This window comes from Carassius auratus, chromosome 20 (assembly GCF_003368295.1).
Source record: "Carassius auratus strain Wakin chromosome 20, ASM336829v1, whole genome shotgun sequence".
In the NCBI taxonomy this organism is placed as follows: Eukaryota; Metazoa; Chordata; class Actinopteri; order Cypriniformes; family Cyprinidae; genus Carassius; species Carassius auratus.
Genome location: NC_039262.1, coordinates 20,202,885 through 20,227,924, shown reverse-complemented (window position 1 = coordinate 20,227,924; position 25,040 = coordinate 20,202,885). Strand labels below are relative to the sequence as shown.

The 25,040-nt window shown below is 39.2% G+C and overlaps 3 protein-coding genes across 6 annotated transcripts; all 3 read left to right on the top strand.

The window, feature by feature from the left end:
• On the top strand, positions 1–5,251 carry si:dkey-239i20.4. 2 transcript variants are annotated; one of them, XM_026291402.1, is made up of 9 exons: positions 1–157; positions 403–543; positions 1,498–1,686; positions 1,956–2,121; positions 2,287–2,429; positions 3,646–3,845; positions 3,982–4,337; positions 4,476–4,548; positions 4,623–5,251. In XM_026291402.1, exons 2-9 carry the CDS (start codon positions 412–414, stop codon positions 4,993–4,995), a joined length of 1,632 nt encoding a protein of 543 aa, XP_026147187.1. In that variant the 5' UTR covers positions 1–157; positions 403–411; the 3' UTR covers positions 4,996–5,251. The 2 variants fall into 2 exon arrangements, with proteins under 2 accessions (XP_026147187.1, XP_026147186.1); XM_026291401.1 differs by having other exon boundaries at positions 2–157; positions 385–543.
• A 3,961-nt stretch (positions 5,252–9,212) lies between these two features.
• Positions 9,213–13,929, top strand: fmo5 (flavin containing dimethylaniline monoxygenase 5). Of its 3 annotated transcripts, none has more exons than XM_026291399.1 (9): positions 9,213–9,316; positions 10,365–10,516; positions 10,675–10,863; positions 10,963–11,128; positions 11,276–11,418; positions 11,522–11,721; positions 11,880–12,235; positions 12,524–12,596; positions 12,709–13,138. In XM_026291399.1, exons 2-9 carry the CDS (start codon positions 10,385–10,387, stop codon positions 13,136–13,138), a joined length of 1,689 nt encoding a protein of 562 aa, XP_026147184.1. In that variant the 5' UTR covers positions 9,213–9,316; positions 10,365–10,384. The 3 variants fall into 3 exon arrangements, with proteins under 3 accessions (XP_026147184.1, XP_026147182.1, XP_026147185.1); XM_026291397.1 differs by having other exon boundaries at positions 9,215–9,316; positions 10,336–10,516; XM_026291400.1 differs by lacking the exon at positions 9,213–9,316 and having other exon boundaries at positions 10,385–10,516; positions 12,709–13,929.
• A 797-nt stretch (positions 13,930–14,726) lies between these two features.
• On the top strand, positions 14,727–21,403 carry LOC113121142 (dimethylaniline monooxygenase [N-oxide-forming] 5). The gene is given in 9 exon segments (XM_074559975.1): positions 14,727–14,878; positions 15,037–15,225; positions 15,325–15,490; positions 18,783–18,925; positions 19,259–19,307; positions 19,310–19,457; positions 19,555–19,910; positions 20,574–20,646; positions 20,772–21,403. Coding segments are annotated over 9 exon segments (1,686 nt in total). The 5' UTR covers positions 14,727–14,746; the 3' UTR covers positions 21,202–21,403.
• The last annotated feature ends 3,637 nt before the right edge of the window (positions 21,404–25,040 follow it).

The following is a 25,040-nucleotide window of genomic DNA, read 5'->3' as shown; positions in this document are numbered from 1 at the left end:
CCACCCTCTTCTTTCAGACTTCAGAAACACTCAATTGTTTACAGGCTGATCTCAATGAGACGGTTGCCAGGGAAAGCTGCTCTAACTATTTGGAACAGAAAAACATCGTTTTGGCATTTTTGAATGCTGAGGGCTTGACACCATCTTCAGTTTAAAGGTAAGATTTATATGCTAAGCTTGCAGCATATTTTTAGACTGGTGTCTGTTTTGTGAGTGAGTGTGTGTGTGTATGGTTTAATGATTAATGAATAAAGATGCACATCCATGCCAAACAGTGTGAATGAATCCTGGAATGCCTCATCAAAGGTGCAAAACTGAGGAGACACTAGTGTAACAGTATGTTTTTCATAAACGCGTGCATTATCACCATTTGTTTTGTTCAAGTGATTGATCCGTGTGCAGACTGGCAGCATGGCTAAGCGTGTGGCTGTGATTGGAGCAGGCAGCTCTGGACTGACCTCCATCAAATGCTGCTTGGATGAAAGGCTGGAGCCTGTGTGCTTTGAGAGCAGTGATGATATTGGAGGACTCTGGAGGTTTAAGGTTGAAAATTAATTCCGTTTTGAACATTTAATGTTTGGAGTTTAAACAGCTGAACAATAAAGGGGAAGTGTGTAATTTCTGTGCCATCCATGGTACGCAAATGATTTGGAAAATTACTAATATAATGATAATTGACTAGATTGATTTTTAGCTCATTGTAATCTAAGCAATACAAGATGAGGTGCCTGAAGCCCATGCCTTAATTTATACACTGCCAATTTAATACAATAACATTCAAAAGTTTGGGGTAGATTATGTTTTTGAAAGAAGTCTCTTGTGCTCACAAAGGCTGCATTTATTAGATCAGAAATACAGTAAAAATAGTAATATTGTGAAGTGTTATTGTAAAGGAAAAGCTAAATTTTCAGCAGCCATTACTCCACTCTTCCGTGTCATGCTGATATTCATGCCGTGGAAACCAAGTAAATTTTTTCATGATTATTTGATGGATAGAAAGCTCCAAAGAACAGCATTTATTTAAAATATAAATCTTTTTTAATCTTACTGTCACTTTTGATCAGAATTAAAGTACAGTAGTGTAAATGTAATAATGTAATAATTGTTGGAACACCTTCTTTTTATGGTAATTTATTTTTAGTTTTAAACATTTTTTTTCTGACCTGTTAACTTGTATTTTCTGTATGGAAAGTAAAATCAAAAATTAAAATGTATTATTACTATTATTATTATTATTATTGTCTTTAACACTCTCGCCAACTACCATTGGTCAAAAAACAGATAGCCCCACCTCCAAACACGCACTATTCACTGAGTTGCTTTTTGTTTACATTTTTGGGGACAATAATCCTTCAGTTGGCTAACGAATTATTTCTGCTGCATATTATGATGGGATAAGTATTTTAACAATAAACAATATTACACGCTTTATCTTTAAACAAAGCTACAAAGCTAATCCTTTCGAAGTCAATACCCTATACCCCCGTTTATTCACAGGAAAGACCTGAAGCAGACCGTTGCAGCATTTATCGTTCTGTTATAGTGAACACCTCTAAAGAGATGATGTGCTACAGTGATTTCCCTGTGCCGGATCATTACCCCAACTTCATGCACAACTCTATGATCATCCAGTACTTCAAACTCTATGCTAAGCACTTCAACCTGCTCAAACACATTCACTTTCAGGTAATTAACACCATGACATCACAGCTGCTGAGATTTCACTTAAATATTCTTGCATTAAATCCTCACTGGTACTGGCAAATATACCTTTCAACTGATCAGGACTATTTGACAGCAGTTATGTTCTAGGAACACATCTTGCTCGGGAAAATTATTCTCAGATAATTGTGTTTTTTTCAGGATCTATCATATTTTTTGAGTGTTTGAAAAAGCATTCTCTGTGTAAAGATGACAGGGAGCAGTCAGGCTCTGTGTGGTTGGGTATATTTCAGACCACAGTTCGCCGTGTGAGACAAAGGCCTGATTTCTCTGACTCTGGTCAGTGGGAGGTGGTGACCATGGACAGAGATGGACAAGAGGAGACACATGTATTTGACGGTGTGCTAGTGTGTGCAGGACACTACACACAACCCATCAAACCCCTCTCACACTTCCCAGGTGCTCATCTGATATTACAGCACTCTACAATCTGTATATATGATTACACAGCATTCAGCACTGTGTGTAGGATAATTCCCTGCATGGCTCTGTATAATGGATTTAATATGTATATGGAAACATCAGTATATTAAATCATTTTAACTGTAATTTTATGTTCTGCAGGTATTGACACATTCCCAGGGACAATAATTCATAGTTGGGAATATAAGGACCCTGATCCTTACCTTGGGAAGAGCGTTGTTGTGGTTGGGATTGGGAATTCTGGTGGAGACATTGCCGTGGAGCTCAGCAGGACATGTGAGAAGGCAAGCGAGATTTTAACATTTGCGGGGTAATATAGCAAAGGAAAGTAATATAAATTTACACAAAATAGTATGTATATAAATTATGTACATTAAACTTCCAATGAAATATTTTTTTATTGTAATGCAGTTTGTTATAATGTATCTATGCACATAATAGTTATTTTTTAATTCATATCCCCTTGTAATATTGCATCAAAATAACTTACCCTCCTCCTTGCAACAACGTCTACAATAACCTGCTGCTGCAACAATCGTTTTGCATAACCAAAGAATTTCTGCACATACTGTCAGAAAGCGTCTCAGGGAAGCTCATCTACATGCTCATCGTCCTTATCGGGGTCTTGACATGACTGCAGTTTGTCTATAAACGACTTGAGCGGGCAAATGCTCACATTGGATGGCATCTGGCACTTTGGAGAGGTATTCTTTTCACGGATGAATCCCGGTTTTTACTGTACAGGACAGATGGCAGACAGTGTGTATGGTGTCGTGTGGGTTAGTGGTTTACTGATGTCTACACTGTGGATCGAGTGGCCCATGGTGGTGGTGGGGTTATGGTATGGGCAGGCATATGTTATGCAAAATGAACACAGGTGCATTATATTGATGGCATTTTGAATGCACAGAGATACCGTGACGAGATCCTGAGACCCATTGTTGTGCCATTCATCCTTGACCATCACCTCATGTTGCAGAATGATGGTACACAGCCAATTGTTGCAAGGATATGTACACAATTCCTGGACGCTGAAAACATCCCAGTTCTTGCATGGCCAGCATACTCACCAGACATGTCACCCACTGAGCATGTTTGGGATGCTCTGGATATACAACAGCGTGTTCCAGTTCCTGCCAATATCCAGCAACAAGAGGAGTGGACCAACATCCCACAGACCACAATCAACAATCTGATCAAAGGAGATGTATTGCACAGCGTGAGGCAAATGGTGCTCACACCAGTTACCGACTGGTTTTTATAATTTTGTTCATTGTAGATCTACCCCTTTTAAAATAATGTACAATATGTCATTAAAATCTGTGTCCATATGGCTGATGATTAACTCCATTTTACCACATAATTTCTAAATATGTGGTTACTCTATTGTTTCTCTTTAATATTATCCTATTTGACAAGCTTTCATTCTCTCATGTCTATCTACTAATTCTGTTTCCATTTCTAAAATTGCTTTGTTCGTCCTATTCCCCATTTTCTTAGACATTCCTGAGTACCCGGAAAGGTGCTTGGGTCATAGGTCGCATGGTTGGTAGAGGGCTTCCTCTAGATATGACAATGGTCAGACGAGTTCGAGATCTGATTTACAGCCTCCTGCCTCGAGCTCTGCTCAACTGGTTTGGGGAGAGAACCCTCAATCAGAGACACGACCATAAGCTGTATGGACTACAGCCTGCTCACAGGTGAAGGGTCAAAACATTCTCCTTAAAGACTCTTTAACCAAACTCTTTTCATTGTTGTTGATTAAAGTAAAGCCCTGGGAGTTAAAAAATGACCTCATGATTCACAGTGACCTTTACCCATGTTTTGTGATTCCAGGATCCTCGATCAGCGTACCATTATAAACGATGACCTTGCAGGTCGTATTCTGGTAGGACAACTGGTGATGAAGCCAAATGTGCAGAAGTTTCAAGGCTCAACGGTTGTCTTTGATGATGGGACTGTTGAAGAGAAGATTGATGCAGTGATCTTATGCACAGGATATGATTATAAATTCTCCTTCCTCCCAGCCTCCTTAAACTCTGGTTCTGATGGAGATATGAAACTCTACAAAAGAGTCTTCCCTCCATCTCTTGAGCATCCAACACTGGCCATCATGGGTCTGCTGCAGACCAAAGGTCCGATCATGCCAGCTGTAGAGCTACAGGCACGCTGGGCCACCAGAGTCATTGCAGGTAATGAGCAACCATAATAAGCCATAAAAAATAATAATAATTTTGTGATTTGACGGTGAAATAAATATAGAGAACTATATGAAACATATTGTGATTATTGGTAAAAAAAAAGAAAAAGTAATTTGCCTGTTCTTCAAGGACTAAACCATCTTCCTCCAGCTGAGAAAATGGATAAAATAATTGAGAAAGACATACAAGCCTATTTAAAGAGGTAAATGTTCATTCACCTGGATGATCATTTCAAATAGATTTTATTTTGACAGTTAATCTGTTATCTCTCCACAGTTACCCCTGTCCCAAACTGGCTGCCCTTCAGGTGGACTACATCCCTTATCTAGACACTATAGCAAAGGAAGTGGGTGTCTGTCCCAACATTGCTTGGCTGCTCCTGAGGGACCCAGCCGTTGGTTTGAGGGTTTTCTTCGGGCCCTGTACTCCCTACCAGTTTCGACTGAGCGGACCGGGGCACTGGAGTGGTGCTCGTCAGGCCATCCTTACCCAGTGGGATCGTGTGGCCAAACCCATGAAGACACGTCCCATTCCAGAATCTTCATCCTTCAGTTTATTCTTTTGGCTGGGCCTATCAGGAGGGGCTGCAGTGATTTTTGCTTTAATGGCAATGCAAAAGAAGTTCCCACTGTTTCTGAATATTGATTAGATCCCATAGATATCCAACACTCAATTTTGGGTACCTCTGCTTTGCGTTTAAACTTTTACCTAATTGTTTCTTAATCTAATTCTTGGAGTTCATTATCTTTTATAATCCAATATATTGTAAATTACAAGCAACCTGTACAAGTGTATTTTGTGTGTGTGTTTTGTTTTGGTTTTCAACCAGGTAATATAGTATGTCTTTTGACAATCATCACCGAAGTCTATGTACTTTTAAATATAAAGTCATTGAAGAAGCCTGAGTCTGTCAGGGCTGGTATTTTGTGATTGTGAGATGAGATGATGATTATTACCATGCCTACATATCATTTAGTTTTAAATAATTAGAGACTTAAATATGACTACGAAAAAAAAATTATTGTAGTGGAGAAAAATAGAAAACAGTCAATATTTCTCAGGGTGTCCTTTCCACACAATAAGTGTAAAATAATACTATTCATTATAATAGATTTTCAGTTTAAGCTTGTGAGACAGGGACAGGAGAAGTCTGGGGCAGGAGTACATTTTAAACACTTTTCCAAGACAGTTTTAATGTGATCTTCACCTTCATAAAAAAAAAAAAGAAAATAAAAACTTTAATAAAAATTAAGCCTTGGGACGTAGGCAGCGAAATAAAACAGGACTTTGCTGTGATTTTTGTACATTTTTCAACTAATTCAACGTTACTGAGCAAAGCGAGTGATTATGATCTCCGCCATGGAGTCAATATAATGCCATATATAACCGCAAAAAAATAATGTTTTGCAAACAAAAATAAGAAATTGCAAAACATGAATGAAACAGCTTGGAAGCAATGATTTTCAATACATATTTTCCATGGTCATATCTATTAATTTATTTGCAATGCTGTTTTTATTTTGCGTGTCAGTCTAGTTTGAGCTTGCAATGCCGTTTTCCCTTTGCGCTTCATTTTTCTGCACGTCTCTCTTTGTGGCACTGTTTTGACTTGGGGGTGGAGCCAAGGGACGGGGGTGTGTACAACTTGCCTCCCTGGAAGTGACATCATCGGTGCAAGACGCAGCTCACTGATCCAGATCCTGTCATGATGAGCAAAGGCTTGCAAGTGGATCGTTTCTTTTTATTCAGCATTAAAACATGCATGTTTTCGTTTTATTAACTTTATTTACAAATGTATATGTGTATTAGCAGTGTTTGATCAAGTTAAATAAGTTGTTACCATGAACATCTGCTGTTTATTTCTCTCAATGTGCACACTTTTATAGCATTATTTGTTTCATTTGGTTAACTGCATGTGTATTAACAGTGTTTGTTTAAAATCACTTAACTTGTGATAGGGACGGCAGCACACATAAGCGTTCTTTGTGAAACAATTAATGCTATAAAAGTGTGCACATCGAGAAAAATAAACAGCAGATGTTCATGGTAACAACTTTAACTTCAGCAAACACTGCTAATAAACACATACATGTGTTAATAAAGTAAATAAAACGAAAACATGCATGTTTTAATGCTAGTGAATAAAAAGAAACGATCCACTCGCAAGCCTTTGCTCATCATTACAGGACCTGGATCAGTGAGCTGTCTCGCACCAATGACCAGAGCCGGATTAACGCAAAGGCAAACTAGGCACGTGCCTAGGGCCCGATTGGCGGGATGGGGCCCAGACAGAGGCACAAAAAAAAAAAAAATTATAGTAATAAAAAATAAAATAAAATTTACAAATGTCCTATCTACAATTTATATCAATATTTATTAGTTAACTAAAAATAGTGACGATGTTTATCTTAACCATAGACTGTTACATTACGTCACATTGACGCCAGCCCAGGACTGTATGTATAATAGTTAAATCCGAGGAGACGTCAGCGGCGCTCAGAGGTCGGAGCGGGACAACAAAGCTAGCAGGCAGGTGTGTTTTGAGTAGGCTAACATTCAAGATGCTTTTGAGTGCGGCGAAACATAAAAAAATGAAGAGAAACAAAAGAAGAGACAGCGGGGGCTTTACAGAATTTCTGTCGGACAGCCATCCGACAGCTGTGAACCTGCTCGAGTCAGCACTCAGAGCCAGAGGCCGAGCCAGGCCGGGAGACACGGCCCGAAAACGCGGTGGAAGATGCAATGCAATGCATTGTTCATAGAGCTCATTAATTGTAGCGGTGCCTCAGGTGTTAAAATAGATTTGTTATACAGATTCACACATAGGCCTACTCCGTCTGCAGTGCGTATACTGTGTAAGCGGTTCAGAAGCAGCAGTGAGAGTGCGTTATTGTAACGCGAAAGCACATCAAAATAATGCACGAGTGCGAATCTCTCTGTTCGCACGCAGATTTCCTTTTTCTCTGTCACAAAACCAGACGTGCTTGCTCAGATACACTCTGCTATCGCCCGGAGAGAGTTTGCGCACTTAAAACATGTCTCCAGTCACTCAAACAGCGTCCTGTGCACTCACAACTCTATCTACGCTCATGTGCTAGATATTAATTATTTTCGCACGTTTTTATTTCTAGCCTTTTACCGCGTGCAGTGTGAACGCTCTGATCCGTTAACATGGGCTCGGAAAAAAGGCGCATCACAGACAATGTGTGAACCTGGAGTTAGGCATATGCCCAGTCTGTTCTGTTTTGTTGCATTCTGATTGGATCTGATTTTATGACTATTTCTATTAATCGCTCAGCCCCAGAATGAACTGGCAATGAACAGAAAATAACTTGGGCTGCACTGCTCAGTAAAACGGGAAAACCAAATCCAGGCAGAGCTCGGCAGCGGTAGACAGTCAGCAGGGCAAATGGTCAGGAGGAAACATGTTGACAGCCATTTATTCATGTTTGAATTTGTTGTTCTGTAGCATATGCTGGAAAAATATAAATTGGTGGTTGATTCTTAAACCAATCAGCCAGCTCGAATAGTGGAAGCAAAGTTACAGTTTTATATTTATTTTTTGTTATTTAATTATATATATGAAATGATGTTATTATGTTATGAATTAGACATTTTTATATATGTTAACAATAGCTATTATAATTGGCGGCCCCCCTGCAATACCACCGCGACCCACAGGTTGAAAACCACTGTTGTAAGCTATTGCATTTTGCAGAAAATGATTAAATGTAAACAGAGCAAATAATATCATCTTTATCTATTAAGATAAAGTTTATCTTATTTGCTCTGTTTACATAGTTTACTGACACCTACTGGTTATTTACTGGCACTATTGCCTTAACAATGACACTCCCAATGGATGAGTGAATTTGAAAGTGACGTGACATTCAGCCAAGTATGGTGACCCATACTGAGAATTTGTGCTCTGCATTTAACCCATCCGAAGTGCACACACACAGAGCAGTGAACACACACACACATACACACTGTGAACACACACCCGGAGCAGTGGGCAGCCATTTATGCTGCGGCGCCTGGGGAGCAGTTGGGGGTTCAGTGCCTTGCTCAAGGGCACCTAAGTCGTGGTATTGAGGGTGGAGAGAGCACTGTACATGCACTCCCCCCACCTACAATTTTCCTGCGGCCACGACTTCCCTATAATTTAATAGCATTTAATAGAGCCTTGTAATGGCGTATATAATAATATATAATATATATAATATATAATAATATAATAATAATGATAATAATATAATAATGATGAATATCAAAAAATAGTCTGATAGACTGTTTAATATATAACACAACCAATTTGTAACCAAAGACTAGGCTATGGAAAATGTGAATTAACTTTTATTAGTAACTTTGGTCAGTTTCAGATTTCAATTCATAAATAACATCAATGGAGGAGGGCCCAAAAAATGCAGCCTGCCTTGTGTAGTCCATTTATCCGGCTCTGCCAATGACGTCACTTAAAGGGAGGCATGTTGTACATGCCCCCGTCCCTTGGCTCCACCCCCACGTCAAAACAGTGTCACAAAGAGAGACATGCAGAAAAATGAAGCGGAAAGGGAAAACGGCATTGCAAGCTCAAACTAGACTGGCACGCAAAATAAAAGCAGTGTTGCAAATAAATTAATAGATATGACTAAGGAAAATAAGTATTGCAAAATCATTGCTTTCGCGCTGTTTCATTCACGTTTTGCAATTCTTTATTTTCTTTTGCAATTCTTTATTTTTGTTTGCAAAAATCAAAAATATTTTACTCAATACTTTCTTTTTTGTTTGCAAAACTTTATTTTCTTTTGCAAAACTTTTTTTTTTTTTTTTTTTTACGTATATATACGGCATTATATTGACTCCATATCCGCCCCCTTCATTTACATCTACGTCTACACAGGGGTGTGGTGTAGTGTAGTGAAAAAACATCTGAACTTACACTATCTGCTATCACAACTTCCCACTAGGTAAGATGGCACACCACAAACCTTTATTAACATTTAACATAACTCCTATGTGTTTACGTAACATCATTTAAAGACGGCAAAGCGGTTTGCCCGTCCGAGTCGAGACCTTTATATTTCCTTATATTCTTGTTGGCGTTTTAGCAAGTCGGTTTCACAATTACATATGCATGCACTAGCGATGACCAAACAGTATTTGAAATGGATTGGTTTGGTTTGGTTTTGTAACGTCAAAATTTAAATCATTGTAGCTACAAGTATATATGTGAAATATTGTAACGCTTGCTATTTTATTGTGACAAGGTTGCATTACAAGAACTTTATTTGTCAACTTATTGCGTGTTCTTCCTTTTCTTCTTTTCTTGGCTTTGCAATTGTTATTCTGCTCTCGCAGCTCGAAAAACACCAAAATTGTCTTGTGGTTACTTGATTTAATGAACAACATAGCATGAATTAATCCGCTGGAATACACGTGTCTCTCCCCGATTTATGGCCGTCTTTCTGGTGGTCTTTGTCATTTTCTTGGAGGCGCTTTATTACGTCTTTAACCAAGGCAGCATCAAATAAATGTGAATTTACTTAAGATGATATACACAACAGGTTATGTAATATGCATGGCTTTTTAAACATGGATGGGAGTGTAGATGCAGTCCAACCAGTTAAGAAGATCAAGCTGGCATATTACTACATAGCCTAATGCTTGTTAATGTATAAAGTACACAGAACATTAAGCTTGAGATATAAAAGGAAAATGTCATGTGTGAACAGAATATTTTCTCTGCATCAATTTCAGTTTGTTAAATTATGCAAAAATGTTGTTGTGTGTAATAAAATCTCATTTCCGCCACAGAAAGCTATCAAAACATGCATAATTTGAAATATGATGGACATGACACTGCTGGATAATTTCATGCTTCTGAAAAGATGAAAAAGTTCCATAATAGAATGAAAATCATGGGTTTGGAACTTCTGGCTGTTCATAATTGGTGACCATTTTTTGATAAACTGTTCCTTTAATTCAGATTTTTCTATTATCTCTGGCTGTCTTAAGTCTGAATATTGTGGATCATCATGGCTAAACGTGTTGCTGTGATTGGAGGAGGAACTTCTGGGCTTGCCTGTATCAAATGCTGCCTGGATGAAGGTCTGGAGCCAGTGTGTTTTGAGACTAGTGATGACATTGGAGGACTATGGAGGTTTAAGGTGAGAAATCTCTATATGATTGGGTCCACTGAAGTTGTGGATGTGAAGAAAAAAAAGGGGCCAAGCACTGATCCCTGAGGCACAGATAGTTGCAGAGAAATAATAAACAACATGTTCCTAGAAACAGATCCAATTGTCTTCATGTCTTTCCATCTTAGGAAAACCCAGATCCAGATCGTGCTAGCATTTACCACTCTTTGATTATCAACACTTCAAAGGAGATGATGTGTTTCAGTGACTTCCCGATCCCTGCCCACTTCCCAAACTACATGCACAACTCCCTCATCATGGACTACTTCCGCATGTACGCTGACCACTTCCAGCTCAAACGGCACATCCGCTTCCAGGTCAGAACTGAAAGGTTTTGAAGACACATTAAAACTCTGAAGTTTTAATGTACTATACTGTTTTGAAAGATCCACAAGTTCATGTTTTGTGTTTCCCAGACAAAAGTTCTTCATGTTACACCAAGGCCAGACTTCTCTCACTCTGGACAGTGGGATGTAGAAACGGAGTCCAAAGATGGTCATAGAGAGAAGCAGGTGTTTGATGCTGTGATGGTTTGCACTGGACACCACTGTCACCCTCATCTCCCTCTGCAGGACTTTCCAGGTGCAGTACATATGATGACTTCGCAAACAGAGTGTATGTGCAAAGTGCAAAAACACTATGTCAATAAAGACCAAACAATCATAGTAAGCTTTGGTGTACATGAGTCATTCAAACCAGTTTGAAGCCTCATTCAAATCCTTTCTTTAGGAATAAACACGTTTAAGGGAAAATTCTTCCACAGTCGTGACTACAAAAACCCTGAAGAATGGCGAGGGAAGAGGGTTGTTGTGATTGGTATTGGGAACTCTGGAGGAGATATTGCTGTGGAGCTGAGCAGAATGGCCAAACAGGTGATATGCTACAAAAACAGAACAAAAAAATTACAGTGTATTAATAATTGTACTCCTATTGAAGCCTCTGTTTTCCACATCGTTTCTTTTACTTTAATTCCAGGTTTATCTGAGCACACGAAGGGGATCTTGGATACTAAATCGTGTAGGAGACAAAGGTGTTCCATCAGATATGTTGTTTAATAACAGAATGAGTAATTGGCTTATTCAAATGTTGCCTGTTGGATTTATCAACAATTTTGGAGAGAAACAACTCAATAAACGGTTCAACCACAAGCTCTATGGGCTGCAGCCTGCGCACAGGTACTGTGAACACTAGAAGAAATAAGACTTTGGTGATGTTGGCCATTCTTAGTGTTGGTACTTAAGCATGAGGAGGTCATCTTTATACAAGACAGAATCCATGAAAGCTTTTTTGCTGCAATCAATTACATTATATGATGTATATTGTTTTTCTGCAGAATTTTCAGCCAACATCCCATGGTCAATGATGACTTGCCAAACCGCATCCTCTCCGGTACCGTCTCAGTCAAGCCGAACATACAAGAGTTTCGTGGGTCAAGTGTGGTGTTTGAGGATGGCACTGTTGAAGATGACATTGATCTGGTGGTGTTTGCCACAGGCTACACTTTCTCATTCCCCTTCCTGTCATCCCATGTAATTCCTGTCTCCAAGAACAAAGTATCCCTGTACAAATACATATATCCCCCAGGACTGGAGCGGCCAACTTTAGCCGTGATTGGTCTGATCCAGCCTCTGGGAGCCATTATGCCCATCTCTGAGATGCAGGCGCGCTGGGCCACTCGTGTTTTTAAAGGTATCAAACATGCACTTACCTTCTACACAGAAAAATACAGGGTGTTTCTAAAGTATGTTTTCACCAGAATGCTGTAACCCAGTTTATCGTTAGGGTTTTACAATTGTAGAATTAAACAAAGAATTTCAGACAATCATTTGGTTTTTCATCATCATCAGTTTGGACTGGTTTTGAGTTCTGAAAGTTATAGAGTGACAGCATACTGTAGTACTTGTACATGACCTATATGAATATTGCAGAGCATTAAGTATAGTGCTTTTGTGCTTAAGCTGTGATAATCTCACTTAGGTCTGTGCAAACTGCCTCCAATGACTGGAATGATTAAGGACATTAAAGCAAAAGAGGAAGCAATGGCTCGAAGGTTCTCCACACTTGATTTAAAAAGAGGCTATAAAAGACAGCACTTACACAATTTCTACGGTTTAAAGTACATATTTTCAGTGGATCTTGATCTTAATCGTGTTCTCATGCAGGTATGTGGCCGCCCAGAGACACACCATCCAGGTGGACTACATCCCCTACATGGATGAGTTGGCTAAAGAAGTGAGTGTCCGTCCTTCTATCCTGAAGTTGCTGCTGACAGACCCTAGACTGGCTCTGAACGTCATCTTTGGGCCCTGCACCCCATACCAGTTTCGTCTTCACGGACCGGGACGATGGGACGGTGCTCGTCAGGCCATCCTGTCTCAGTGGGATCGAGTCAACAAGCCCCTGAGAACACGCTGCACACCAGAGCCGCAGTCTCAGCGCTCCTCTCTTTCACTGATATTCTCGGTGTCTGTTGCAGTGCTGGTGTCTGCTCTGTATTACAGCAGAGCCAGTCTGCACACACTCATAGCAGACCCTTCATCACTCCTGGACAAGATCAGGGCTTTTATACCATGGCCACTGACCAGACAGTGATCATGCTAAAGGAGTCAAAAGACATCTGAAGAAATGTCTTTCCGTTGTGGTAAACCATTGTCAACATCATGAAAATGTCTAAATTGGCAATGCATATGCTTGATATTTATCAGCAAGTGCCTTATCATTTATAACAGTTTGTGTATAATGAGCATTTAATTTGATTGTGAAATAGCTGATTATATTTGCCTGTAATGTGTATGTAATCATTATAATATAATTGTGTGGTTTTAATTCACTAGCAACAAACTGATGCTCGTTGTGTTAAAACTAGAATCATGCACCACTTTCAACTTAAGCAGTTGTTAGCGAGTCTTTTTAGCAAGTTAATTTTCTCTAAATATATATGTACTCATAGATAAATATCAATGAAATGAAAGGCAACTTGTTTTAAATAGTGCACTTATGCCAAATTTAAAGTTTTAATAGTCTTTTGTTGTGTTTCAAAAAAGTTATCTTATTTTAATGTTATGTTTATTGTGTGTTTACTGCTCTTATCAGTACACTGTTGAGATGTTATTGCTGCCTGTATAAAAGTGCACTGTGTGAGGTCCAGTATGCAGAGCAATATGAACTGTTAACACATTTTAATATTAACTAGAATAAAGAAACTACAAGGGGGCAATGTGATAGAAAAAGTATGAGATATTAGGGAAAAATATTTCAATGCAATTGTCTTCCCTCAAAAACTTTTACAAGTAAAACATAGAAATATAAATTTTCATCATGTAGAGGAGCTCTGTAATATGAAATCAAAACTAATAAACAAAAACGTATACATTTATGCCATGCATTCTGGCTAACACTTCTGTGTTTCTGTGGCAATGTGTTGTTTCATATGAATAACAGGACTGTGTGGTGATGAAACTAGACCTTAATATCTAAAACTATGCCAGCGTTATCTAGTTGAACATTGACCAGATAGGGTTACAAATAATTGAATCCCTGCCTCTTATACAACCCTAAAGGGGGTGTGGTGAAATTTTCCCATTACTCTGAGCTGAACAAATTAAATTTATTCACTCGCTGCTTCGCACTTGGTAAGATACAATGCCACAAACATTTTATTGACACTAATAACACTAAGTAGTTAATGTCCAGTTAACATTTAATTACAAAGTTTGGTTGCACTTTATTTTACAGTACGTGTACTAACAAGTACTTATAGTGTACTTACAGTGTATTTATCTAAGAAAGTTCTGGTAACTACATGGGGTAGGGTTAGGTTTAGGGGTAGGTTCAGGGTAAGTACCTAGTTATTACATAGTTATTGTAATAACTATAATAAGTACATAGTATGTACATGAGGAACAGGACTGTAGAATAAAGTGCTACCCAAAGTTTTTTGTTAAACAATTATCTGTTATTTCATGCAAATAGTTGAAGAGGAAGCTGTATGTTACATTTGGAAGCTACTGTCAGTGTTTAGCAGGTCGATTACACTTTACATTTTGACATAGGATACACTAGTGATGAAGCAACAGGGCCATATGCATGCAAGAATTGGAGGCCTATACTATCTACTGTGTAATGAATACACAAAGTATAAATATTATAATTTATTTCTACTTCCTGCATCTGCCTAAAGTCTGACTATTTTGGATCATCATGGCTAAACGTGTTGCTGTGATTGGAGGAGGAACTTCTGGGCTTGCCTGTATCAAATGCTGCCTGGATGAAGGTCTGGAGCCAGTGTGTTTTGAGACTAGTGATGACATTGGAGGACTATGGAGGTTTAAGGTGAGAAATCTCTATATGATTGGGTCCACTGAAGTTGTGGATGTGAAGAAAAAAAAGGGGCCAAGCACTGATCCCTGAGGCACAGATAGTTGCAGAGAAGTAATAAACAACATGCTCCTAGAAACAGATCCAATTTTCTTCATGTCTTTCCATCTTAGGAAAACCCAGATCCAGATCGTGCTAGCATTTACCACTCTTTGATTATCAACACTTCAAAGGAGATGATGTGTTTCAGTGACTTCCCCATCCCTGCCCACTTCCCAAACTACATGCACAACTCCCTCATCATGGACTACTTCCGCATGTACGCTGACCACTTCCAGCTCAAATGGCACATCCGCTTCCAGGTCAGAACTGAAAGGTTTTGAAGACACATTAAAACTCTTAAGTTTTAATGTACTATACTGTTTTGAAAGATCCACAAGTTCATGTTTTGTGTTTCCCAGACAAAAGTTCTTCATGTTACACCAAGGCCAGACTTTCCTCACTCTGGACAGTGGGATGTAGAAACGGAGTCCAAAGATGGTCATAGAGAGAAGCAGGTGTTTGATGCTGTGATGGTTTGCACTGGACACCACTGTCACCCTCATCTCCCTCTGCAGGACTTTCCAGGTGCAGTACATATGATGACTTAGCAAACAGAGTGTATGTGCAAAGTGCAAAAGCATTATGTCAATAAAGGCCAAACACTCATAGTAAACTTTTGGTGTACAAGAGTCATTAGGCTTTATCACAACTGTGCTGTAAGTGAAAAATCCTTTTAACGTGAAGTAATTTTAACATTGAATAGAAATATTATTTATGATTAGTAAGTTTACAGGGCTTGCAAATAATGATTCAACATCAGTTCGTGAGTTCTCACTTACATATAATCAGATAAAGCGAAGGGTATGCATATTTGGCATGCTATCTGAGGGGAAGGGATCTTAGCTTGCGATTTAGCCCAATCCCAGAATACTCCTCCTCATCCTTATCTGGGATAGTTATAATTGAGAGAGAAAAGCTGATATGGTGGAGGGAGTCAGCTGTACATATACCTCATACTGTGTAATTTATTTGAATGTTTCTATCTGGTGGTAATTGGTTGACTGTCTAAACATGCACCTCCTGAACTTTGTTTATATGTTGTTTATATGTTGTTTCATGTTCAATATGCATATGCAATGAGACACTAAAGTTATTATAAAAAGATATATATTTAATGCTACATTACATATAACTGGATTTCAGTCATGACAACTCTTGAGATCAAGTCAAGTCAATTCTGCTTTATTGTCAATTCTTCCACATGTACAGCACATACATACAGAGAATTTAAATTGTGTTACTCTCAGAACCTGGATGCATACAGATACAGATAACTAACAGTAGAGTAAAAACACAGATACAGATTAAATATAAAATACAACTATAAAAATAAGGGCATGTCAAAAAATTACAAAATAAGAATAAAGTGAAATAAAGCAGCACATGGCAGATTTAGTGCAAACCAATGAAGTAAACAAACAGTGTAGATAAAAAGATTGTAGTGCAAAAGAGCTGTCTGATTAAAGTGACAAAAAGCTCAGAGAGCAGTTCTTTATTTAAACTTACTGAATAAGGTAGTGAGCAGACCAATGCTGCACAAAGTGTCTGGTGCAGGTCACAGTTTGTTAGTTGGAGCTGGGGAGTGGAAGGACCTGGGGATGGGGGATGTGGGATGTGGTGGGGGGGGCAAAAAGAGGGGCAGGGGTTCAGAGTTCAGTGGTGACTGGGGCAAAAGAGGGCAGGGGGGGCACGGTCTGGAGGGAGTTCAGCTTCCTGACTGCCTGATGAATGAAGCTGCACTTCAGTCTGCTGGTCTTTGCCTGGAGACTCAGCAGTCTCCTCCCTAATGGCAGCAGACTGAAGAAGCTGTGTGATGGGCAGGTGGGATCACCTTGGGGTTGAGACGGGTTCCATAAATGTCCTGAATGAGGGGAGAGAGACACCAAAGATCTGCATTGAAGGGTCTTCCGGCAGGACACATTGCAGGCACCATACTACAAAGTGATGCAGCCCGTCAAAATGCTCTTGATGGTGCCTCTATAGAAGGTGCACATGATGGGGGCTGGGGCTCTGGCTCTTCTCAGTTTGCGGAGGAAGTAGAGACGCTGCTGTTCTTTCTTGGCAAGTGCTCCAGTGATGTCAGTCCAGGAGAGGTCCTCTTTGATGTGCACACCCAGAAACTTGGTGCTGCTCACTCTCTCCACAGTCGCATCATTGATGGTAAGAGGAACATGTTGAGTGTGCACTCTCCTGAAGTCAACAACAATCTCCTTCATCTTCTCCACATTCAGAGATAAATTGTTGTCACTGCACCACCTGGCCAGGCGACTCACCTCACTCCTGTACTTTGTCTCATCTCTGTTGCTAATGAGACCCAGTTGTGTGACAATATGCAGTCATGTGTCAGGAGACTGAAGAGGAGGGAGCTCAGCACACATCCTTGGGTGGCCCCAGTGTTCAGTGTGTTGGTGCTGGATGTGTTACTGTCGACCCGTACTGCCTGACGTCTTCCAGTCAGAAAGTCCAACAGCTAGTTACACAGCAAAGTGTTGAGCCACAGCTAAATCAGTTTGTGAATGAGCTGTTGAGGGATGAATGTTTTGAAGTCTTTTGAAGTGTATGAACAGCATTCTGACGTATGAGTCTTTTATCTCTAGATGTGTGAGTGCTGAGTGGATAGCACTGGCGATGGCGTCATCAGTCAAGCAGTTGGACAGATATGCAAACTGGAAGGGATCCAGGGAGGGGTGAGATTTGATATGGTGCATAACTAGCCGTTCAAAGCACTTCATGAGAATAGGAGTCAGAGCAACTGTATGGTAGTAATTGAAGCAGGATGGAGATGGCTTCTTCAGGACTGGAATGATGGTGGTAGCTTTGAAACATGTGGGGATAACAGCCCAACTTAGTGATATGTTAAAAATGTCTGTGAAGACATCAGTGAGTTGCACTGCACAGTATCTCAGTTTATGTTCCAGGAATGTTGTCAGGACTTTGGATGTGTTGATTCTGCTGAAGGATCTCCTCACGCTGTCCGGGGGCAGCATCATCAACTGGTCGCAAGGAGGAGGTGGAGACGTCTGTGCAGTGGTGCTGTTTTGTTCCTCAAAGCAAGCGAAGAAGGCATTCAGCAGGGAGATGGTGCTGTCACAGTCCACGGTGGGGGCTTGTAGTCCGTAATGGTCTGTATCCCCTGCCACAGGCTCTGAGTGTCTCTGCTATCGTTGAATCAATGGGCCGTCCTCCTGGTGTACTGTCTCTTAGCCTCTCTGATGCCGCAGGATAGGTTGGCCCTAGCTGTCCTCAGGCCCACCTCATCTCCAGTTCTGGAGGCAGTGTTCCATGTCTTCAGGAGTCTGTAGACCTCCCATATCATCCACGGCTTCTGATTGTCCCAGACAGTGATGGTCTTTATGACTGTTACATCATCAATACACTTGGTGATAGGCAGTGACAGTCTCACCATGTTAATGAAATAGTTTTACGTGTTAATGGATATGACAATATTACAGTATTTGGTCTAAGTTGATCGGATATGCTACACTTTCTGACGCTGCTGTTAATGCTGCTGGTGCTCCAGAGCAAGTATGTTGCTGCTTCCAGTACAAACATAGAGCTAAACAGGCTAAATGGGCATCATAAAATCATCAGATATAGACATGTGGAGCTGGGGGTGGTGGAGGGTTTCAAAGGTACTCTAGTAGTTGCAGGGCCATCTTCCAGTAAACACTGAACCAAACTATCTAGGCTAAATGTTGGGGGAAAAAATAAGCTCACTGGCTGCAGAATCAGTAGAAGCAGGAGTTTCATGGATGCAATAGTCATATATGTGTGTTTCCATGTTATAGTGACTACCTGTTTAAAATCATCTATTTAGGAATAGATACATTTAGGGGGAAATTCTTCCACAGTCGTGACTACAAAAACCCTGAAGAATGGCGAGGGAAGAGGGTTGTTGTGATTGGTATTGGGAACTCTGGAGGAGATATTGCTGTGGAGCTGAGCAGAATGGCCAAACAGGTGATATGCAACAAAAACTGAATAAATAATTATAGTGTATGAATTACTATTCCACATGACATATTTTATCAATATTACATTACACCAATTACATTGTTTTATATATATATATATATATATATATATATATATATATATATATATATATATATATATATATTTTTTTTTTTTTTTTTTTTACTTTAAATAAATGATGACTCCAAAAATGAAACTCTTTCTTTTCTTACCTTCATGATTTTCCATTTTGTTACAATTTCTTTTCACTGTGAAAAACTTTTTTCTGGTACACAAAAGTACCAGAAAAAAGCATTTGAATTGTTTGTTATATTTCAGGTTTATCTGAGCACCCGAAAGGGAGCTTGGATATTTAATCGTGTAGGAGAAAAGGTGTTCCTTTCGATATGATGTTTAATAACAGAGGGCGAATGTTGTTTCTTGGATGTCTGCCACTTGGATTTCTTAACAAACTAGGAGAGAAACAACTCAATAAACGATTTGACCACAAGCTCTATGGGCTGCAGCCTGCACACAGGTACTGTGAACACTGGAGTTAAATGAAGCATATTCTCTTCAGTATTATATCGTGTTGTATAGTGCTGTTTTGTGTGTGTTTTTTTTTTATCTGGCAGAGTTTTCAGCCAACATCCCACGGTCAATGATGACTTACCAAACCGCATCCTCTCCGGTACCGTCTCAGTCAAGCCGAACATACAAGAGTTTCGTGGGTCAAGTGTGGTGTTTGAGGATGGCACTGTTGAAGATGACATTGATCTGGTGGTGTTTGCCACAGGCTACACTTTCTCATTCCCCTTCCTGTCATCCCATGTAATTCCTGTTTCCAAGAACAAAGTATCCCTGTACAAATACATATATCCCCCAGGACTGGAGCGGCCAACTTTAGCCGTGATTGGTCTGATTCAGCCTCTGGGAGCCATTATGCCCATCTCTGAGATGCAGGCGCGCTGGGCCACTCGTGTTTTTAAAGGTATCAAACATGACGCTGACCTCCTATATGCTAAAAAATAAAGGCTCTTCAAAGGAATTTATGGTTTGATGAAGAACATTTAACATCCATGGAAACTTTCTATTGTGTAAAAGGTTCTATAGAGGAAATAGATGTTCTTCACACTAAGAAAAAAATGTTATTTTAAGAACTGTTGACTGAAAGGTTCTTTGAGGAACCCTAAATGGTTTTTCTGTGGCACTGTTGTGAAACCCACCTTTTGAAACTTTTATTTTATGAGTGTATGCAAAAAAAATATGAGATGTCCACCTGCAATCCTGTACATTATAATTTTATTAAAGATGGTAATTAAACTGTTACAATATGACAAAATGTTAATTACAAAACATTTACCCTTTTATCTGTAGATTTAGACGAATGCTACTGAAGCTTAAGACATCTATGATGTTCTTCCAGCATATTTTGGTCTTCTTAGTTTGGAAGTTTTGAGTTTTGCAGTTACAGTTTATCTACATAATACGTCAAACCCTTGTATATAATGTAAATAAAACCCTTTATATTTTGTTCATGACATTACCCTTAAAAACATTTATCTTTAAGTGAAACATAAACATGTAAGAGCATTATTAATGTTCATAAGTATACAGTGTTTTGTATGTAACAAAGCTGTGACATCTTCACTAGGTCTATGCAAACTGCCTCCAGTGAGTGCAATGATGAAGGACATTAAAGCAAAAGAGGAAGCTATGGCTCGAAGGTTCTCCACACTTAACATCTCACATGAAAATATAACACATCATTTACACAATTTCTACAATTCAAGTATGTATTGAGTATGTATGTATATTAGCGGGTCTTGATCTTAATCGTGTTCTCATGCAGGTATGTGGCCGCCCAGAGACACACCATCCAGGTGGACTACATCCCCTACATGGATGAGTTGGCTAAAGAAGTGAGTGTCCGTCCTTCTATCCTGAAGTTGCTGCTGACAGACCCTAGACTGGCTCTGAACGTCATCTTTGGGCCCTGCACCCCATACCAGTTTCGTCTTCACGGACCGGGACGATGGGACGGTGCTCGTCAGGCCATCCTGTCTCAGTGGGATCGAGTCAACAAGCCCCTGAGAACACGCTGCACACCAGAGCCGCAGTCTCAGCGCTCCTCTCTTTCACTCGTATTCTCGGTGTCTGTTGCAGTGCTGCTCTCTGCTCTGTATTACAGCAGAGCCAGTCTGCACACACTTATAGCAGACCCTTCATCACTCCTGGACAAGATCAGGGCTTTTATACCATGGCCACTGACCAGACAGTGATCTATATGAATCAGCTGTATAAAATCTAAAGCACAAGTCAACTAGGCTGAACCGTAACAATGATTAAAAAAAAGTAGTGTATGATATTCTCACATTTTGTTTTATCAGCATGTGCCTTAACATTTTAAACACACATTTTATTATAAAAGTGATTTTATGTGTAGTTCAATCATGCTATTCCAGCTATTAGGCCTACTGCATTTTAGAAATGTAAACAATACAGTAATTTTAGAACATATACAGTATTTTTAACTCTTTGAGCATTAAATAAAAAAAAGGTATAAATATAAACCTATTCACTTCTACAGAACTGATTTTAACTATTGAGTATACTCAGTTTGTTCCAACTTAAGTAATATCAAAATGTTACCGTATTATTAAGAAATGACCCTCTCGGTTGTAGTATCAATGAGAAAAATAAGTCAATAAAAATAACAGTATACATTTTCGTGGAACAACGTTTAGTTTACTGAGCTCACAGGCAAGTGCATCTCATTGTAAATGATTTTTATTGTATGTTGCAGTGTAGTAAGCCTAAAAAAAGCGAGGTGTGCATGTTTACATTTACTGCTGTAAATTGACACATGACAGCACATTTCTTGTGGATAACCAAGGATAGGCTATAAAAGTTATAAGGTCGCTATTAGGAGCTTTACTTCGCTCATGTCCAAATGAGTAGTTAGCTAGCTACATTTTTCTTGAGAAACAAAGTAAAAATTCTCACAAACCTCTAAACAAACCCTGCTGACTTTTATGATGCGTTTTAGGCTTAAAATGCCCTGGATTTATTGCAAAAAGCAGCGTCATCATTCTGCTAAACTTTGTGCTCCACAGAAGAAAGAGAGTTATAGGTTTGGTGAGGAAACTATTTCTTGAAATATATGTTATGAGGGATATATTATAATAGCTGAACCATCTACTAAGTTTTTTGAGGACAAATAATTTAAAATTTAAAGCTTCCCTTCTAACAACATTACGTAGCTGTTACGTCATGTGTTAGCAGGGTTGGGGTATTCATGAAAATTATACATACAGTCATGGCCAAAAATATCGCCGCCTTTGGTAAATATGATCAAAGGAGGCTGTGAAAATTAATCTGCATTGTTAATCCTTTTGATCTTTTATTTTTTAAAAAGCATAAAAATCTAAATTTTAAGATTTTAAAATGGGGGGAAATATCATTATGAAATGAATATTTGTCACCTCTATAAATTATTTAAAGTATATTCTCATTCATATTTACAATTTTGAGCAGTGCAGGGTGATTATGAACATGAAATTATCCAGCCATGGCTTCCTGTTTCACAGAAATAGAAAGAGGAGGGAAAACAAAGCCCAAATTCCGTTAATCATTCATCACACTGAGAAAAAACAAAGAATATATTTCTGATGTGCAGCAAAAGATAATTGAGCTTCACAAATTAGTGAAGTGGCTTTAATAAAAGTGTTAGAGCAGTGGAAATTTGCATTTCCACCATCAGGGCAATAATTAAGAATTTCCTATCAACAGAAAATGTTACGAAACTGCCTGGAAGAGGACATGTGTCTATATCGTCCTAATGCACGGTGAGGAGGAGAGTTTGAGCAGCTAAAGACTCTCAAAAGACCACAGCTGAGTCTCGGGTTCAGAAAAAAAAAAAAAAAAAAACTAAAAGTCTGTGAAAGCAGTGACATTTGCCAAGTATGGTAACCCATACATTGGTGCTCTGCATTTAACCCATCCAAATGCACACACACAGCAATAAGTGAACATACACCCAAAGCAGTGGGCAGCTATAGATCCAGCACCCAGGGAGCAACTGGGGGTTCAGTGCCTTGCTCAAGTTCACTTTAGCCAGGGGTATTGAGGGTGGAAGAGAGCAATGTTCATTCACTCCCTCCCACCTACAATTCTTGACAGCACCAAGACTCGAACTGGCAACCTTTGGTTAAAGAGTCCAGCTCTCTAATCATTAGGCCACAGCTGCACTTGTTTGGGAGGGTTTCAAGAAAGATTTTCCTAGCTCATTCAAAAAACAAACTCCAGCATATTCAGTTATCAGACATGATTGGAACTACAAAATGGGACTGCCTTCTATAGTCAAATGAAACTATAAAGGAGCTTTTTAACAGCAAACACTCAAGATGGGATCAAAAGTACCCCATGTGTACAATAAAATATACTACTGTATTTTTATTGTTGTGGGTTTATATTGCTGCCTGGACATCTTGTTTAGATACATGGCATCATGGATTCTATGAAATGCCAACAAATAAAAAATCTGTTACTGACGGACTCTGTTAGAAATCTTATAATGGACCATGTAGATCTTCCAACCATACAACAACCCAAACACAAACCTCAAAACAACACAGAAATGGGTCACTGAGCACAAAACCAAGCTTCTGTTATATCCATTCCAGTCCTCTGACCTGAACCCTACAGAAAATGAGAGGAGTGAACTGAAGAGGAGAAGCACCAACATGGAGATGGGAATCTAAAGGATATGGAGTGATTCTGGATGAAGGAATGGTCTCTGATCTCTTGTCAGGTGTTCTCTAACCTCATCAGGCATTATAGGAGAACATTTAGACCTGTTAAACCGGCAAATGAAGGATTCAAAAAGGCCAGTGTGTATTAGAGAAAAACATTTCATAAATGATATTTCTCCCCATTTTAAATTATTATTATCCAATGAAAGGTTAGATTTTTGTGAATTCTTTTTTTTTTTTTTTTTAAATAAAATATCAAAAGGATGCAGATTGATTTTCACAGCCTTCTTTGATTATATTTACCAAGGGTGGCTATATTTTTGGCCATGACTGTTGAATGAAAAAATAATATAAGAAGGTAAACAGGTATCAAGATGAATAATTTTGATATACAAGTGCATCTTTGGTTCTTTTGATTGTGATGATTTTGGCTCACATTTAACAATAACCCAACAATTCACAAATCTCAACAAATTAGAATACTTCATAAAACCAATAAAAAATAAAATAAAAACATTTTAGTGAATTGTTGGCCTTCTGGATAGTATGTTAATTTACTGTACACGTACACAATACTTGCTAGGGGCTTCTTTTGCTTTAATTACTGCCTCAATTCGGCGTGACATGGAGGTGATCAGTTTGTGACACTGCTGAAGTGGTTTGGAAGCCCAGGTTTCTTTGACAGTGGCCTTCAGCTCATTTGCATTTTTGGTCTCGTTTCTCATTTTTTCTCTATTGGGTTCAGGTCTGGTGAGTTTGCTAGACAGTCAAGCACATCAACACCATGGTCATTTAACCAACTTTTGGTGCTTTTGACAGTGTGGGCAGGGGCTAAATCCTGCTGGAAAATGAAATCAGCATCTTCAAAAAGCTGGTCAGCAGAATGAAGCATGAAGCGCTCCAAGATTTCTTGGTAAAATGGTCCAGTGACTTTGGTTTTCAAAAAACACAATGGACCAAAACCAGCAGATGACATTGCACACCAAATCATCACAGATTGTGGAAACTTAACACTGGACTTCAAGCAACTTGGGCAATGAGCTTCTCCACCCTTCCTCCAGACTCTAGGACCTTGATTTCCAAATGAAATACAAAACTTGCTCTCATCTGAAAAGAGGACTTTGGACCACTGGGCAACAGTCCAGTTCTTCTTCACCTAAGCTCAGGTAAGACGCCTCTAACATTGTCTGCAGCACAGGAGTGGCTTAACAAGAGAGATACTGCAACTGTAGCCAAATTCCTTGACATATGTGTGGTGGCTTTTGATGCCTTGACCCCCGCCTCAGTCCATTCCTTGTGAAGTTCACTCAAATTATTGAATCAATTTTGCTTGACAGTCTTCATAAGGCTGTGGTACTCTCGGTTGG